The sequence below is a fragment of the Hippocampus bargibanti genome, linkage group LG07 (genome assembly GCF_051943395.1).
Source record: "Hippocampus bargibanti isolate YZ-2025 linkage group LG07, ASM5194339v1, whole genome shotgun sequence".
Taxonomy (NCBI): Eukaryota; Metazoa; Chordata; class Actinopteri; order Syngnathiformes; family Syngnathidae; genus Hippocampus; species Hippocampus bargibanti.
Window position 1 is genome coordinate 27,190,506 of NC_142740.1, and position 19,252 is coordinate 27,209,757.

At 38.8% G+C, this 19,252-nt stretch overlaps 1 protein-coding gene across 1 annotated transcript; it reads left to right on the forward strand.

The window, feature by feature from the left end:
- Positions 1 to 375: 375 nt before the first annotated feature.
- Positions 376 to 16,798, forward strand: LOC148896033 (histamine H3 receptor). The gene is made up of 4 exons (XM_089001552.1): positions 376 to 669; positions 1,198 to 1,364; positions 12,740 to 13,114; positions 14,975 to 16,798. The coding sequence occupies exons 1-4, from the start codon at positions 426 to 428 to the stop codon at positions 15,458 to 15,460; spliced, it is 1,272 nt and encodes a 423-aa protein (XP_088857678.1). The 5' UTR covers positions 376 to 425; the 3' UTR covers positions 15,461 to 16,798.
- Positions 16,799 to 19,252: the final 2,454 nt, after the last annotated feature.

Below are 19,252 nucleotides of genomic sequence, written 5' to 3' on the forward strand. Positions count from 1 at the left end.
TGGAGGTCTAAGCGGAAGTGGATCGTGCTTGTAAAAAAAAAAAAAACGGGTGAAAAAAAACGTGCGCTCACAACGAATAAAGGCGCGCGCCACGCGACGAAGAGGATCTTCATTCGCGCTCCTCCGTCCGCGAGGTGACCAGAGGACACCTCATTTTTTTATTAATTTATTTATTTAATAGTGCGCTTTTTTTGAGCCAAAGTTGCGCAAAGTCGCTAAAAACAGACAATGGCACGTCATTACGCGCCACAATTTTTTGGGGGGGAGCGAGCGCGTCGCTGAACTTGGCGAGTACGACGAAGGTGAGAGCGACGGGGGGTGGGGGGGTTGGGAGGCTGGAGGGGGGAGTCTTTTTTTTGGGGGGGGAGGGTGAGACGAGGGGGTGGGCGGCGGCGGTTAAGGATGCTGCGGGAACCCCGCTAACCATGGCCGTGTTGGAGTCCAACTCCAGCGGGAACTTGACCCCGCCGCAAGCGGCGTCCGGTGGCGGCGGCGCGTTGCAGTTTCCGGGCTACCTGGCGCTGCTTCTGTCGGTGCTGATGGTGACGTTGGTGGCCACGGTGGTGGCCGGAAACGCTTTGGTCATCTTGGCGTTCGTAGTGGACAAAACCCTGCGAACTCAAAGTAACTACTTCTTCCTTAATTTGGCCATATCGGATTTTCTTGTGGGTGAGTTTTTAGCTCCTTTGTGTCTAGATTTGTGTGTGTGTGTGTGTGTGTGTGTGTGTGTGTGTGTACTCACATTTTGGATAATCGCCCCCCTTGAAACCCCCTTTCACCCCCTTTTTCTTCTACCTCCTTAAAGTCTTTTTATCCCTCCCTTAAAATCACTCACAACAGAGTGGAAATTTTACCCCCCCCCAAAAAAAAAAAAAATAAAAGCTAAAAATAGATTTTTAAAAAATAAATTTTGGAAGGGTGTTCTTCCTCACACTCTCTTTGTGCTGCTCTTATCTGCAGAGGATGAATTAACCCCCACAAAACCCCCCCACCCCCCCCCCACCCTAGCTCCACTTCCACTACCCCCCCCCCCCCCCCCCTCAATCAAACCACTGCAGGAAATCTGATTGCATTCCCAAAACGTTTTTTTTACCCCCCCCCCCCTCCCTCCTCGCCCTCACCACCACCCCTTAGCTTAGCATGATTGCCTTTCTCATTGTCACTGTCATCTTGATGCGCATGATGGTGTTCCCCTAGGCGCTTTCTGCATCCCGGTGTACATCCCATACAACTTGACAGGCAGGTGGATGCTGGGCAAGGGTTTGTGCAAGGTGTGGCTGCTTATGGACTACCTGCTTTGCACCGCCTCCGTTTTCAATATCGTGCTCATCAGTTACGACCGTTTCCTGTCTGTCACCAGAGCTGTGAGTACCCCCCCCCCCCCCCCAAAAAAAAAAATGTGTGGAGCTTTTTCGCAGTTTTGGAGGTGGGCTGCGCTGCGTCACATGGAAAAATGTGCCTCATTGTTTCACCGTTCACTCGAACAATTCAGCGCAGAGAATTAAAAAAAAATGCTAACTAAAGGAATGAATGGGTTAATTCAGTGGTGCTAGTGGTTAGCGCATCTGCCTCGCAGTCCACAGCCTCTGGGTTCGAGTCCCGACTTTTTACATTTTGGGGTTGAAATGTTCAGTTTTTTTCTTTTGGTGTTTTTTTTTTTTTTTTTTTTTTTTTTTTTTTTTGTGCAAAAATCATTTTTTCTTTACTGAACAAAAAAAAAACTGTTTCATATTAAAAATATGAATTAGCCAACATGTTTTTTTCTTTTCCAAAAGGGGGCAGCATTTCCCCTTTTTCCATGTTCGTGCTTTTTTCCGCTTCAGCTGTTGTGAAAGTAGCTTGCTAGCTATTAGCTACCTATTAGTGAGCTAGCTAGCTAGCTTTCTATCTATTTGAGTTATTCTGGGTTTGTGGATGCCGCTGCTCACCTACAGGAAAAAACTTATCCCGTGACTGTAAAGTGACCTTGAGAGTTTTGAGAGGCGCTTATAAATCAAATGTATTATTATTATTATTATTATTATTATTATTATTATTATTATTCCATGTTATATTTTCACCTGTACAGTTGTTTTAACAACTAATTGAAAATATGACGTAGAGCGGCATTCTGGAAATTCAGGGGTTTTTTTTCATGCTTGGGTGCAGATAAAGCGCTGCCCATGGCCTCTGGCAATGTTTTTTCTTTTCCACAAGGGGGCAGCATTTCCCTTTTTTCCATGTTAGCGCTTTGTTCCAGCTTCAGCTGTTGTTAAAGCGCTATATAAATCAATGTGTATGTATTGAATTGTATTTTGGACAGTTGCCCTCATTTCAAGCTCATATAACTCCATTTCCTGTAAAAAAAAGCCAATTTCACTACTGTAATTAAATCAATAGTTAAATAAATACATAGATAAATACTTAGAGATATCTAGCTAGCTAGCGCTACAAAAGCTAGCTAGAAAGATCTTCAGCTAGCTATATTGTCTAGCTGGCTAGCTATCTATTAGCTATCTAGCTACCTGGCTAGCTATATAGTTATCTAGCTCGCGGTATTTATGTGTTTTCCTTCTAATTTCGCCATCAACACGAAGTTTTCAGACCAGACAAAGTACCGCAAAATGCATTGTGTGTCGCTTTCTCGGTTAAAGGCGGTCCTTTAGTGACGTCACGTCAGGCATCGTCACCAACTCAAAAACAAGACTTCCTGAATATTAAGTACAAGTCTTAAAACGTAAAATATAGCTATAAGCGGTGGAATCTTTATAAAATATGCTCAGTAGAAGTCATTTGAAGTGATTTGACAAATTATGGACACAACTTGTCCGGAGGCGTCGGTTGTCCTTTAAGTGTGAAGTATCAGCGTGTGTGGGCTGTTTATGGACGCGGTCCATCTGCTATTTTCATGTTTGATGAAGCAATTTGGTGAATTCTTGGACCGTCGGAGAGATGTCGACTAGCTCCGCCTCTTCCTTTCCTCCACCGCTGCTATGCAGCATTTATCACCTCGGGAGTGCAAGTCTGGATTTTTTTTTTTTTTTTTTTTTTTTAGAACAGATCAGTTTGTGTTAGCGTGTTTTGGTGAGAGAAAAAAAGGATAGCTGTTGATTAGCTGTCTCATGCTGCTTAACTCATTCCCGAACTTGTTTGGGTTTTGCTTTTTCTTGCTTGGGTGCCGATAGAGCGCTGGTCAGACTTCTGGCAATGTTTCTTATTTTCCACATGGGGGCAGCATTTCCGTTTTTTTTTCCATGCTAGCGCTTCGTTATAGCCTCAGCTGTTGTTAAAGCGCTATATAAATCAAGATGTACGTATTGTATTGTGGTTTGTACAGCCGCCCCCATTTCAAGCTCGGATAACTCCAGATCCATATAACTTAGAAATTAACTCTTTTTTTTAATCAAATAGCTAGCTCCTATCAATAATAGCTAAAGCTAGCTAGATAGCTAATATGAACATTTTCCTGATGAAAGAAGAGAGTCTAAGGTTTCTTATGCTGTATTGAATGTTTATGAAGTCCTAAAACTCTGGCAATGTTTTTCCCTACCGCGAGGGGGCAACATTTGCCTTTTGTACAGCTGCCCCCATTTCAAGCTCGTATAACTCCATATCCATATAATTTAGGAATTAACTCTTTTTTTCCTGGTGAAAGAAGAGAGTCTAAGGTTTCTTATGTTGAATTGAATGTTTATGTAGTCCTAAAACTGGGGTTTTTGTTATTCTACCGGAGAGTGCCGATAAAGTGCTGGTTAGACCTCTGGCAATGTCGTTTCCCTACCACGAGGGATTTGCCTTTTGTACAGCTGCCCCCATTTCAAGCTCGTATAACTCCATATCCATATAATTTAGGAATTAACTATTATTTTTCTGATGAAAGAAGACCGTCTAAGGTTTCTAATGCTGTATTAACGGTTTATGTCGTCCTCAAAACTCAATTTCTTCTGTGGGTCCTGGAATTCAAGTGACAAATGACAAAAACCCTGGCACTGGAGTGGACACATTTTTGCACATTGTCTAGCAGTGAATGAGTCAATGTGGCCCACCGATTAATCATCTCGTCATAATTGTACGCCAATGATTTGCAAGCCTGGCCGCACTTGAATACAAGAACGCTCAACCATGTGCATGAATGAACGCAGTTCAATGGAGGACTCCCGCTATTGATCTTCCTCTCAGAGGTCAGCACGACGGGGAAAAGGAGGGTGTCATAGTTTGAGAACAAAAAAATCCCAAGGCTGAAGTTGAAAATTACATGAAAGATGTCCAACGTTTGAAAAATTCACTCATAAACGTCCAGAGGAGAACTTAAAAGAGAATTTTTAAGACAAATTACTGACCGTTTCATGTTCATTTTACCACTGCTCGCCATGATTGATGAAGATTATGCATTCATTATGCATTTCAACTCCCACCCTCCCACCACAAATATCGAACCCACTTAAAAAGGCACAAGGCCTTCTGTTATGCAACCTTGAGTCCATTTGGGAAAGCTTTTCAATCCGTGAATACCAAGCAGCGTTTTTGCGTTGATTTCTGGATGCACGTTTGGAATATTTTAGGTGGGGTTTTTAATATTCATTTCATGCACCAGCTGCTCGCTTTTGACAGTGAGTTGGCCTACTTTTTTGGGGGGGTTATTTTTAGTCGTGTTTTAGAAATCTTTTTTTTTTTCACTCCGCCTTCATTTCTCTGAATGAAACTTACACTTTCTTAGATTGACATAAGTACCAAATATATGTTCTTATCTATATAAATTCAGATTGAAATGACGCTATTATTAACACATTCACTGCCAGACAATGTGCAAAAATGTGTCCACTCCAGTGCCAGGGTTTTTGTCATTTTCACTCAGATTGCGGGACACACAGAATATTGAGTTTAAGGACTACATAAACATTTAACGCAGCGCAAGAAACTTTTGATTCTCTTCTTTCATCAGAAAAAAAGAGTTAATTCCTAAGTTATATGGGACTGAAGTTATATGAGCTTGAAATGAGGGTGGCTGTCCAAAATACAATGTAATACATACGTATTGGTTTATATAGCGCTTTAACAACAGCTTAAGCTGTAACAAAGCGCTAAGATGGAAAAAGGTCAATGCTGACCCCTGTGTTAAAGAAAAACATTGCCACAGGGCACGACCAGCGATTTATCGGCACCCAAGCGTAAAAACACAAAACGCGAACAACTTCGGGAATATTTTCAATAAATTCGTGAATTCCATCAAATGAGTTAAACAACATAATTTTATTCGTGAGCCTATTCTTTGTTTGTTTTACAGTATGCACAATTCTCATTTATTGTGCAATAATCTATTTGTAACATATTTGTTCCATATTTTGATCCATTTTATGGTTTTGAAAACATTTCTGTCTGGATTTTGGAGGGCCTTGGAACGGATTAAGGTATTTATATGGAAAACGTGTCTTGACTTACAACCTTTTCTAATAACGAAGGGGAAGAAAAACATTGCCAGATGTCTGACCAGCGCTTTTTTGGCACCCAAGCATGAAAAAACAAAACCCGAACAAATTCGGGAATATTTTCAATAAATTTGTGAATTCCATCGAATGAGTTAAATAACATCATTTTATTCGTGAGCCTATTCTTTGTTTGTTTTACAGTATGCACAATTCTCATTTATTGTGCAATAATCTATTTGTAACATATTTGTTCCATATTTTGATACATTTTATGGTTTTGAAAAACTTTCTGACTGGATTTTGGAGGGCCTTGGAACGGATTAAGGTATTTATATGGAAAACGTATCTTGACTTAAAACTTTTTCTAATGATGAAGGGAAAAAACATTGCCAGAGATCTGACAAGCGCTTTATGAGCAGCCAAGCATAAAAACACAAAACGCGAACAAATTCGGGAATATTTTCAATAAATTCGTTAATTCCATCGAATGAGTTAAATAACATCATTTTATTCATGAGCCTATTCTTTGTTTGTTTAAAGTATGGACAACTCTCATTTATCGTGCAATAATATATTTCTAACATATTTGTTCCATATTTTGATCCATTTTATGGTTTTGAATACATTTCTGTCTGGATTTTGGAGGGCCTTGGAACGGATTAAGGTATTTATATGGAAAACGTGTCTTGACTTACAACCTTTTCTAATAACGAAGGGGAAGAAAAACATTGCCAGATGTCTGACCAGCGCTTTTTTGGCCCCCAAGCATGAAAAAACAAAACCTGAACAAATTCGGGAGTATTTTCAATAAATTCGTGAATTCCATCGAATGAGTTAAATAACATCATTTTATTCATGAGCCTATTCTTTGTTTGTTTAAAGTATGGACAACTCTCATTTATCGTGCAATAATATATTTCTAACATATTTGTTCCATATTTTGATCCATTTTATGGTTTTGAATACATTTCTGTCTGGATTTTGGAGGGCCTTGGAACGGATTAAGGTATTTATATGGAAAACGTGTCTTGACTTACAACCTTTTCTAATGACGAAGGGGAAGAAAAACATTGCCAGATGTCTGACCAGCGCTTTTTTGGCACCCAAGCATGAAAAAACAAAACCTGAACAAATTCGGGAGTATTTTCAATAAATTCGTGAATTCCATCGAATGAGTTAAATAACATCATTTTATTCATGAGCCTATTCTTTGTTTGTTTAAAGTATGGGCAACTCTCATTTATCGTGCAATAATATATTTCTAACATATTTGTTCCATATTTTGATCCATTTTATGGTTTTGAATACATTTCTGTCTGGATTTTGGAGGGCCTTGGAACGGATTAAGGTATTTATATGGAAAACGTGTCTTGACTTACAACCTTTTCTAATGACGAAGGGGAAGAAAAACATTGCCAGATGTCTGACCAGCGCTTTTTTGGCACCCAAGCATGAAAAAACAAAACCTGAACAAATTCGGGAGTATTTTCAATAAATTCGTGAATTCCATCGAATGAGTTAAATAACATCATTTTATTCATGAGCCTATTCTTTGTTTGTTTAAAGTATGGGCAACTCTCATTTATCGTGCAATAATATATTTCTAACATATTTGTTCCATATTTTGATCCATTTTATGGTTTTGAATACATTTCTGTCTGGATTTTGGAGGGCCTTGTAACGGATTAAGGTATTTATATGGAAAACGTGTCTTGACTTACAACCTTTTCTAATGACGAAGGGGAAGAAAAACATTGCCAGAGGTCTGACCAGCGCTTTATTAGCACCCAAGCATGAAAAACCGAAACCGGAACAAATTCGGAAATGGCGCTCCACGTCAAAATTATTCAATTCCCAAATAAATTCGGGAATGGCAGCCAATGAGTTAATTGGAAGGAAACATTTTTTGAACTCCAAAGAATAAATTCCGTCTCTGTTCCACTTGAACAAATCCAACATCAAACTCCCGCACCTCACATTGAAATGTTTACAACTTTCGACGTTGTTGCTTTGACTTTGTTTTGTATCTGCGGTCGGGCAAATCAAGCCTTCACACGTCTCTTGATATTCCACCTGTTTTTTTTTTTTTTTTTACATAAAATGCAACGGCAAAGCATTTCACAAAACAAATGATAAAAAGCCACAAAGACATCACAACTGCTCCCACGCACAATTTTTGCACCCCACCGACACACACACACACACCGCCCGAGTCTGTTAAAAGTAGGTGCCATTTAAAAATACCGTGCGATACGTAACTCATGGCCTGCTGAGAAATGACGGAGCCGCATGTGTTTATATGGAGCCAACGTTCAGCCGCTTGTTAATATAGCGCTTAGTATTTTCCTGTTAAAGGACAACCGACACCATTTTTTTTGTTTCCTCACTGACATCAGAAAAACGTTTTATAGCATCTAAAATACCCAAAACACGCAGGCTGACATTTTTAGTCAAATGCAAAACACCAATAAAAATGAGTTTTGTGTGCCAAAACCACTTCAAAATGGCGAGTTTCAGAAGGTCCCGCCCCCTTGTTTGTGACGTCACGCCAGGACATCTTCGCCTTGCTCTAGAATCAAAACAATGGCTTCAGATTCGGAGAAGATGCTTTCTTGTTACTTGTTTCTTGTTTTGTTTTTTCATGCTTAGGTGCCAATAAAGTGCCTGGCAGACCTCTGGCAGTGTTTTGCCCTTCCACAAGGGGGCAGTATTTCCTTGTTTTCCATGTGAGCACTTTGTTCCAGCTTCAGCTGTTGTTAAAGCACTGTGTAAATCAATATGTACGGATGTATTGTATTTTGTACTGCTGCGCCCACTTCGAGCTCACTTAACTCCAGACCCATATAACTTAGGAATTAACTCTATTTTTCTGATGAAAGAAGTGTGCCCAAGATTTCTGATGCTGTGTTGGATGTTTATGTCGTCCAAAAACTAAAAATATTCTGGGGGGTCCTGCAATTTGAGTGAAAATGACAAAAACCCTGGCACTAGAGTGGACACATTTGTGCACATGCCTAGCAGTGAATGAGTTAAATTAAATTAAAAAAAACATTTCACACGAGCCAACGACAAAATCCGGATAGTTTGTCTTCTTTTGGTAAAGTTTGAAATCCTTCCATGTTCTGTTATACTAGCTAGCTTGCGCCAAGCCAATTCAACTGTTTATCCACAAGTCCAAACATTTCCAGGTGCGGCGCGGTCATGAAAAGCGCACGTCACACGATCATTTAATGCTTTATAAACACACACAGTTAGTTTAAATAAGTTCAACACTTAAGATGTCCGATTCCACATGAAATTCAGTGATACCTCGGTTTACGAACCCCTTGGCTTACGAACTTTTCGGCCTACGAACTTTTTGGTTTACGAACGTTAAATTTATGACAATTTTACCTTGGTATACGAATTATTTTTCGGGATACACACCGAGCTGCCACAATGAGTGATGTGTCGTTCGCGAACGACCCCATTCTCCTAACAAGAAAATGGCAGCTGGCTTGTATCTAACCCTAACCCTAACAACCCGATTCAAACAACCCGCAAAAGCCATCTGTACACTTGATGCAAAAAGCTATCAACCCAGCTATATAGAACACAATTGATGAGGAACTAGGTAAAATTATCGCAGAGAAAGCACCTACAAGGGATCATTCCTCAAGATGGTGAAAGAAGAAGGTTACGTTCCTCATCAAGTGTTTAATGCTGATGAAACCGGCCAGAAAACTATGTTTTATGGGGACCTGAGAACGGATTATTCTCATTTTAATGGTTTCCTATGAGGAATTAATTTTGGGATACACACTTTTTGCCTTACACACTCTGTCTGCGAACCAATTAAGTTCATAAGCCAAGGTATCACTGTATAACTTTTGTCATGGCGCCATGGCTCTGTTTTTGCAACCCTAAGGTTGCTGGTTCGTCGTCTAAGTGTCCTTGAGCAAATTACTCATCAGCTCTGTCAGCATCAGATGAATGAGGTAATAGTGTGAAGCGCTTTGAGTACCGCGCTGTCTAAGTGACAGCCCGTTTACGTTTACACCGGGGCACTGGGAATCAACCCCCCACCACCACCCACACTACCAAACGCTCCCTCCACCACACCAATGCGTCATCAAACAATACGAAAGTCTCTGACAGAAGGACATTAAGCCCATCAAACAGCGGATGCAATATTTATTGACAGCAAATGGGCCATCTGCTTCAAGATATCATTTTTTTTTCCTTTTTAATATTAAAAGCACCGATGCTGTCATTGAGCGGCGTCATTTTGAGTCAAGATGGAGCAAAACCAAAACGACGACTACAACGATGATGATGAATAAGTTATTCCGATTTCGAAACGTTCGTTCAAACGTTTGCTTTATTGAAAAAAGAAAACGTTTGATTCGCGGAAAAAAAATCAGTTCTTATTTTTATTTTTTTATTTAAAAAAAAAAAAAGTTGTCGGCCACCCGAGCGGAGATGTTTTGTTAATTGTACGCCTGACGTAAAAGTTGCACGGCCCGGGCATCCGGGCAGACGTTATTTCAGACAGTTATTTATCACAATCACGAAAGCAGTACCAAAATGCTGGGTCTAAGTTATTGCGTCGTAAACATACCCTGAATGCACTGTCTTATAATAATAATAATAATGATAATAATACATTTCATTTCTAAGCGCCTTTCAAAAGTCTCAAGGTCACTTTACAGTCACAGGATCAGTTTTTCTGCGGTTGAGCAGCGGCAGCCACATGCGCCAGCGTTCACTCAATCCGGAATAACTCAAATAGATAGAAAGTTAGCTGGCTAATCGATAACCAATAGATAGCTAGATAGCCAGTTAGGTAGATAGTGAATAGATAGCAAATGGATAGCTAGCTAGTTAGATAGCAAATAGATAGCTAGCTAGGTAGCCAGTTAGCTAGTTACATAGCGAATAGATAGTAAATAGAAAGCTAGCTTGGTAGCCAGCCTTTCAAAACTCTCAAGGTCACTTTACAGTCACAGGATCAGTTTTTCTGCGGTTGAGCAGCGGCAGCCACATGCGCCAGCGTTCACTCAACCTGGAATAACTCAAATAGGTAGAAAGTTAGCTAGCTAATCGATAACCAATAGATAGCTTGATAGCTAGCTAGTTATATAGCGAATAGATAGCTGGGTAGCCAGCTAGCTAGTTACATAGCGAATAGATAGCAAATAGATATCTAGCTAGGTAGCCAGCTAGCTAGTTAAATAGTGAATAAATAGCAAATAGATATCTAGCTAGGTAGCCAGCTAGCTAGTTAAATAGTGAATAAATAGCAAATAGATATCTAGCTAGGTAGCCAGCTAGCTAGTTAAATAGTGAATAAATAGCAAATAGCTACCTAGCTATGGGGACCTGGGAACGGATTATTCCCATTTTAATGGTTTCCTATGGGAAATTAATTTTTGGGATACACACTTCGCCTTACACACTCTGTCTGGGAACCAATTAAGTTCGTAAGTCAAGGTATCACTGTATTGAATGTACGTTTTTTTGCGGCTAATTTATTGTTCTGTCAGTATTTATTTCGAGTACTTTTTAGCAGTTGAAACCAGTGAAAAATCATGTTTATTAAATCGTATTCATCAAAATAATCATATAGATTTTTTTTTTTTTAACATTGTCACTAAGTCCCGCCCCCGTGTAGCATTCCTCCGGTGCCTCTTCCTCATCTGGGTTGACAAAGAGCAGACTAAGAGCATCATGAGTGTCTTTTTTTTTATTCACACCATCACTCTGTCAGCGTAGCAGTATTCGGGAGTCATTGAAAAACATCGCTCCAGGGTTGTTTGTCAGCTTGTGTCTGCGGCAGATTGAAATGGAATTCACTGCCAGTGCTGGGAAGTAGATTTTTCATGTAGAGTGGTACCTTGATTGACGACTTTGTTCCCCCTTTGTGTCAAGAGCTAAAATTTGACTCATGGTGGAGAAGCCAAACAAACAAATACAAAATGAAAAGAGTTGCAAGTAGCACGGCAATGGAGCAGGATGTCGTGACATCACACTTCAGGCCACGCCCCATTTCTCCTCAAAATCAATCGACCGATTGCCAGCAAATCAAATATTAAATTAATTGAAACCATTTTGAATTATTTTTGAGATATTAATTTGATTAATCTTTTTGAAATATTATTTAAAGAGGAATAAAAGGCTAAATTGTCTTAGCAAGATTACGTTGTAAGTAGCCTGCATATGGAGCAGGATGTTGTGACATCACACTTTAGGCCACGCCCCATTTCGCCCCAAAAGTAATTGACTGATCGGCAGCTCATCAAATATTAAATTATATGAGACTATTTTGAATTATTAATTAGGTTAATCCTTTCAAAATATTATTTAAAGAGGAATCAAATGCTTACTTGTTTTAACAAGAATACGTTGCAAGTATCACGGCAATGGAGCAGGATGTCGTGACATCACACTTTAGGCCACGCCCCATTTTGCCCCAAAAGTAACTGACTGGTCGCCAGCTAATCAAATATTAAATTATTTGAGACCATTTTGAATTATTAATTAGGTTAATCCTTTCAAAATATGATTTAAAGAGGAATCAAAGGCTAAATTGTTTTAACAAGAAGACGTTGCAAGTAGCACGACAATGAAGCAAGATGTCGCAGATTCTCCACTTAAAGGACAACCGACGTCACTTTTTTGTTTCCTAACTGAGATCAGAAGAACATTTTATAGCATCTAAAATACCCAACAACATGCAGTATGATATTTTTATTCAAATGCAAAACACCAATAAAAATGACTTAAAATGTCCAAAATCTAAAAAAAATTGAGCTGCGAATTGGGCATTTTCAGAAAGTCCCGCCCCCAGTTCGTGACGTCACGCCAAGACGTCTTGCATTGCTAGTGAATCAAAACAATGGCTTCAGATTCGGAGAATTTGCTTTTTTGTTACACATCCAGTTATGAATATTGAATCAAATAGTTCTGAAGAGGAAAGCATACATGTTTGCAATCCATTAAAGAATTTATTCCGTGCCATTTTGAGGCAACATTGGGGGGAATGTATCACCAAAAAAGAGGCAGAAAATGGCGACCAAGCTTCGTGTGAGGAATTAATCAGCCCGTTTCCACAGGCTGATAAATTCCTTACATGGAGCTTAGTCGCCCTCTTCTGGCTCTTTTTGGTGCAACATGACATTTTCAGACCAAACAAGTACAGCAAAATATATTGATGTGATGGAAGGACTGCTACAATGTGTCTTTTTTTTTCGGTCAGGGGCGTTCCTTCAGTGACGTCACGTACGGACTCGTCACCAACTCAAAAACAAGACTGAAAATCACCCCGTGCTTGTTATTTTTTTTTTTAATCTCAGGTGAAATACAGAGCTCAACGCAACATGACCCGCCAAGCTGTGTTCAAGATGGTGGCGGTGTGGGCGCTGGCCTTCCTTCTCTACGGCCCCGCCATTATCTTCTGGGAGGCGGTGGTAGGCTACAGCGTGGTGCCAGCGCACGAGTGCTACGCCGAGTTCTATTTCACCTGGTACTTCCTTCTGTGCGCCTCCACCTTCGAGTTCTTCACCCCCTTCGTGTCGGTGGCCTTCTTCAACCTTAGCATTTACTTGAACATCCACCGCCGCAACAAGAACGCGAACGCGGGCCCAGATGAGGCTCCGCCCCCACGGCCGGTGAAGAAGCGGCGGGAAGGAGCAGCAGCGTGGTCCGTGTTCTTCGTCAAAACGCGCAAGGTTAGTCACTAAATTCTTCTTGATATCAGAACAAATCACTGACAGTTTAGAAAGTGGGAGGCCGGATTAGCAAAAACAAAATAAAAGCATATTGTGGTACATTGATACCTTGTCTTACGAACTTAATTGGTTCCCATACAGAGTGTGGAAGGCGAAAAGTGTGTATCCTAAAAATTAATTTCCCATAGGAAACCATTAAAATGAGAATAATCCATTCCCAGGGCCCCATAAAACATAACACCCATCCACCTTCTAATTTTCTTAGCCTTAAAACGACACAAATTATACCTTATTTTATGTATAATAAATGTGCTATGGTATTATAATTAAAGAAATAAATTGTACTGTGTAATAAAGTGGTTTTACTTAACTTTGTGATGGTCATTGATGGCTTGATGGAATGGAGGGGCCGATCCCTTGTCTGTGCTTTCTTTGCGATAATTTTACCTTGTTCCTCATCAATTGTGTTCTGTTTTGCTGGGTTGATAGCTTTTTGCATCAAGTGTACAGATGGCTTGTGTGGGTTATTTGTGGAGCCTGATTGACCTTGCAGTGTACACTCTGCCTTTGAACTATTGAAAAGTTTTAAAGTTTATCCAAATTTACCTTGTTGGTGCTTGGGCGGGGGATGATTTGATATATTTTTTTCGCCCATGGTATGAATACACACCATCTTTATTACAAGAAGAGAATAATAATAATAAGAAGAAGAAGAAGAAGAAAATTCCCAAAAATAGCATGCTTGAGGATCATGTAAGCAATATATTCTTTAAAAAAATATAAAATATGATTAGACACCATATTTATAAAAAAAATAGATAATAATAATAATAACAAATGTCCAAAAATAGCAAGCTTGAGGAATATGTAAGCAATATATTAATGAAAAATTACACCAAATATCATTAGACACCATCTTAATTAATAAAAGATAATAATAATAACACTAATAATAATAATAAATGCCCCAGAATAGCATTATTCCCGAGGAACGTGTAAGCAATATATTCATGAAAAAAATAAATGAAATATGATTAGACACATCTTTATAAAAAAAAGATAACAATAATTTTAAAAATACAATAATAATAAATAAAAAGATATATAGCATGCTTGAAGAACATGCAAGCAATATATTCATAAAAAAATATACACCATCTTTAATAATAATAATAATAATAATAATAATAATAAATGTCCCAAAAATAGCATACTTGGGGGACGTGTAAGCTCTATATCTACGAAAAAATATCTAAAATATAAATAATCCGGTATGACATAATCCTTAAAGCTATGTGCCTATGACAGACATTAATGCTCCAATTTTTCATGTCTTTTGATTTTTTTAGGTCTTGGAAGTTCTACAAATCAGCAATTTTGTATTATAAATGTTGTTTTATTACATGTTGTAAATTTTTTGGGAGAAAAATTATTTTTATTTTTTTTTAAGGCCTGGAAGAAAGTATTTTGATGAAACGGTGTCAGAGATGTTCGATCGGGCACTGTGGACAAAGACTCGAACCCAGAAAGATTGTCTTTTACTTCCGGCAGGAGACGTAGCCATTCATGACAGACACCTGAATTCTGCAGCCCTCTGCCAAGCTATTTATTGAGAGTATATGCAAATTTAAGTAATACATTAGTAAAACATAGTTTTCTTGATTAGAATACCACGCCGCGTTATTGTTCGAGGTTCAGCTGTCATCAATTAAAAATGGAAAAATGGACTAATCCATTCACAACAATCATTTTTGGATTTTTGTGTAACGCAGATAGCATGCTAAATTGTCCAATGGAGTGAACTCAACCCCTTGAAAGGGTAAAATAAAATACGTAACTATTCTTATGACTCTTATCAAGGTGTCATGCAGCGAGCCCACCGCCATCTCAGCCGTCATCGAGGACGATGACGGGGTCTTGCCATCCTCCTGCGCCAACCTGGATGCCAATCAGATCCTGGCGGACCGGGATAAGTTCTCACAGGGCGGGAGGAACTCACGGCCGTTCCAGCCCTCACCGGCGTTGTCAATAGCAGGTCGCAGGGCTCCGGGATCTCGCCTTTCCCGCGACATCAAGATCGCCAAGTCGCTGGCGGTCATCGTTTGCATTTTCGGCATCTGCTGGGCGCCTTACACGCTGCTGATGATCATCCGCGCCGCCTGCAGCGGTACGTGCATGTCCAAGTACTGGTACGACATCACCTTCTGGCTCCTTTGGCTCAATTCAGCCATCAACCCGATCTTGTACCCGCTATGCCACAGCAGCTTCCGAAGGGCTTTCTCTAAGATCTTATGTCCCAAGAGACAATCGGTCCAGCCTCAGGTGGTGGAGGCGCAGTCGTGTTAAAGTGAATCACTTGAACCAATGCAAAACCTGCCAAACTGTGTACAAAAAAAATCCACTTCCTTGTTCTTCCATTCTCAAATTCCCCCAAAAAAAGTAAAAGAAAGAGTCTGTGAGGATGCTCAAAGCACGTAAGAGCGAAGACCTCCGCCAAGGACGGACAATATAAAAAAAAAAAAAAAAAAAAAAAAACACCCCCCCCCACACACACACACACAGATACACACAAAAAAACTCACTTACAGTGATACCTCGGTTTACGAACCCCTTGGCTTACGAACTTTTCAGTTTACGAACGTTAAATTAATGAACATTTTACCTTTTCATACAAACTATTTTTCGGGATACACACGGAGCTGCCACAATGAGTGATGTGTCGTTCGCGAACAAGCCCGTTCTCCTAACAAGAAAATGGCAGCCGACTCAATTTTGTCCTCTATTCCCCACCCCCAGTCTTCGGTTAAAGTCACGTGATTGGTCAAGAACGCAGCAGTGAGGGGAGGTGGTTTAAACATTAAAGAGACAGGCAGACAACAGAGAGTAGGGTGAGAAAATGGATAGAAAACAGTGACATTTGGACTCCTTTCAACTTTGATAGTTCAAAGGCGGAGTGTAGACTGCAAGGTGAAAATTCCCATCAATCAGGCTCCACAAATAACCCGCACAAGCCATTTGTACACTTGATGCAAAAAGCTATCAACCCAGCTAAACAGACCGCAATTGATGAGGAACAAGGTAAAATTATCGCAGAGAAAGCACCTACAAGGGATCATTCCTCAAGATGGTGAAAGAAGAAGGCTACGTTCCTCATCAAGTGTTAATGCTGATGAAACCGGCCACTCCATTCCATTAAGCCATCAACGACCATCACAAAGGTAAATAAAACGACTTTATTATACGGTACAGTTTATTTCTTTAATTATAATACCGTAGCACATTTATTATACATAAAATAAGGTATATTTTGTGTAGTTTTACGGCTTAGAAAATTAGAAAGTAAAAAATTATGTTTTATGGGGACCAGAGAACGGATTATTCTCATTTTAATGGTTTCCTATGGGAAATTAATTTTTGGGATACACACTTTTCGCCTTACACACTCTGTCTGGGAACCAATTAAATTCGTAAGCCAAGGTATCACTGTAATTGCATCTGTGTAAGCTTTCAGTCATACAGGAGTGGTTCATCGATGAGAAGGTTTCTTCAGCCGTCATCTGTACTTCTTAGAAGGTGTCGCACGTTTCGCTTCTTATCCAAGAGGCTTTGTCAGCGAACTAAACATTTTTGTTGGGAGTTTTGGACATATATATATATATATATATATATATATATATATATATATATATATATATATATATATATATATATATATATATATATATATATATATATATATATATCCCTACTGTCCAGACGTGGCGCTGCCGGACTCTGCTATGATAGGTCCCTGCTCTCAGGTTGAGGGGAGCAGAGGACTATTCCCTGAGGCTCCATGGATTACTTCTATTGTCCTGACTGATTACTTCTATTGTCCTGCCTGATTGCCCAATTTGCTCTAGCATCACCTCATCAGCATAACTAAGCCTATGATGCCTAAGAAGTCTGTTGTACGAGCGATCCAAATTAAACCTCACCCCACCATGGCGATTTAGTGAATGGTTTTGCTGGTTTATGAAAATAGCTGAAAAATATGACAAAAAATATGGGAAAAAAAATCTTTTTTTTTTTTTTTTTTTTTTTACTTCGCTGACGAAGCCACCTGGATAAGAAGCGAAATGTCCGACACCTTCAAAGAAGTACAGATGACGGCTGAAGAAACCTTCTCATCACATATTTGCAGTCTCGTATTCGGGTCAACAGAGTCCATGCAGTGAAATCTCTCAACTTTACAACATACTTGCTGTATCCAGCTCAACATTGATTTTTATGCAGTATATTGTGATCTGACTTTTTATTTTATTAAAAAAATATATACAGTAAAGTCTCGTTACATCGATATTCTCGGGAGTCGGAAAAGATATTGATATAACCGGATTATCGATATATCCGATCCTGCGGCATGTAAATTTTCTCCTTGCGTTCATAGAAATAGTCTCGTAATAAGCAGTACTATCGATATAACCGATATCGATATAACGAGACTTTACTGTATATGTATTACCTATTTTCTCCTGCTAGAAAATAGCGGAAAAACGGTGCTAATAAATCTGTTTCTGAGTCAAGTGGTTGCCACCATAACAATATTACAAAATTATTTTGTATATTTCTGTTTTTTTGTGTGTCATTTAAAATGTGTTTTCAATGAGCCAAAGAAAAGTAAAAAAAAAAAACATACAAAGTAATTTTTATCAATTGAATCCCTAACCTGAATATGGAACTCCACTTTGAAACCCTAACCCCAGTTTGAAATGTGACACTGAAATACTAATCCTAGTTTAAAACCCTACTTTGAAAATACAACCCTAATTTAAAACCCAAACTCTAGTTTGTCAATGAAATTTCAAACCTGAACACAATATACAGTTCAAACATAAACCTAATATGAAACCCTATTTTGAAAACCTAATTGGAAACCCTACTTTGATACCCTAACCCTAGTTTGAAAGCCTTACCCCTAAACTGAAATCCTAATTCGAAGACCATGGCTTCATTTAAAACCCCAACCCTCATTTGAAACCTATATTTGAAACCCTACCCTAATTTAAAACCCGTACAGTTCAAACATAAACCCAAGATGAAACCCTAATTCCAAACCCGTTGAACCCTTAACCCTAGTTTGAAGACCGTAACCCTAATCTGAAATCCTAATTTGAAGACCACTAGTTTGATACCCTACTTTGATACCCTAACCCTAGTTTGAAAACCTTACCCCTATTCTGAAATCCTAATTTGAAGACCCTCGCCTCATTTGAAACCCTACCCCTAGTTTGAAACCCTACTTTTGAAACCCTAACCGTAATATGAATCCCTAATCTGAAATCCTAATTTGAAGACCCTAGTTTCATTTGAAACCCTAAATTTGAAACGCTACCCCTAGTTTGAAACCCTACTTTTGAAACCCTAACCCTAATATGAATCCTTAATTGTGAAAATGCTTGAATTTTGTTACAGGCGACATATGTCAAATTGACTTGTTCATTTCATTGACCATATTTTCAATTCTAATATTATATTGTGTAAATCTCGTGTTTATCACTTGGCAGCTGGGCTGGGTGAAGATCCGTCATTTTCAAGCCACCGTTGTACGATGCGAAAGTACTATCAAATCAAAACCAAAATCAAAGCGCAGACTAAGACATGAGCATCTCCCAAAAGTCAACATTTGGCAAAATGTCAGCTACTTATGCCACATGCACACATCGGATAGACTAATTGGCAAGTGTGAAGTGCTGCCTCCGTGAGTGAAAATACAATCCAATACTTTAATGGTTTTGTTTGATAGAAATGTGAAGAAGAAAAAAAACACTGCACTTTGATCCTTGAACTTTTCCCCCCTTTTACAAACTTTTAAATAAATAAATAAGAAAATAAACAAATAAATAAGTAAACACATTAAAAATCAATACATCAAAAATAAATATGAATAATAACTACATAAATAAAATAAGAAATCAAAAATAATAAAATAAAGAAATACATAATACATGAATAAATAAATAGTCCAATAATAAATAAATAAATAAATAAATAGACATTAAAAATCAATACATCAAAAATAAATATAAATAATAAATGAGTCAAAAATAAATAAGAAATAAATAAATACATAATACATGAATAAATAAATAGACCAAT

Excerpts from the sequence above, each read along its gene's own strand:
- LOC148896033 (XM_089001552.1), top strand. The coding sequence starts at position 426 with ATGGCCGTGTTGGAGTCCAACTCCAGCGGGAACTTGACCCCGCCGCAA. Across the intron at positions 670-1,197 it reads CATATCGGATTTTCTTGTGG|GCGCTTTCTGCATCCCGGTG; the intron begins GTGAGTTTTTAG and ends GTGTTCCCCTAG. Across the intron at positions 1,365-12,739 it reads TCCTGTCTGTCACCAGAGCT|GTGAAATACAGAGCTCAACG; the intron begins GTGAGTACCCCC and ends TTTTAATCTCAG.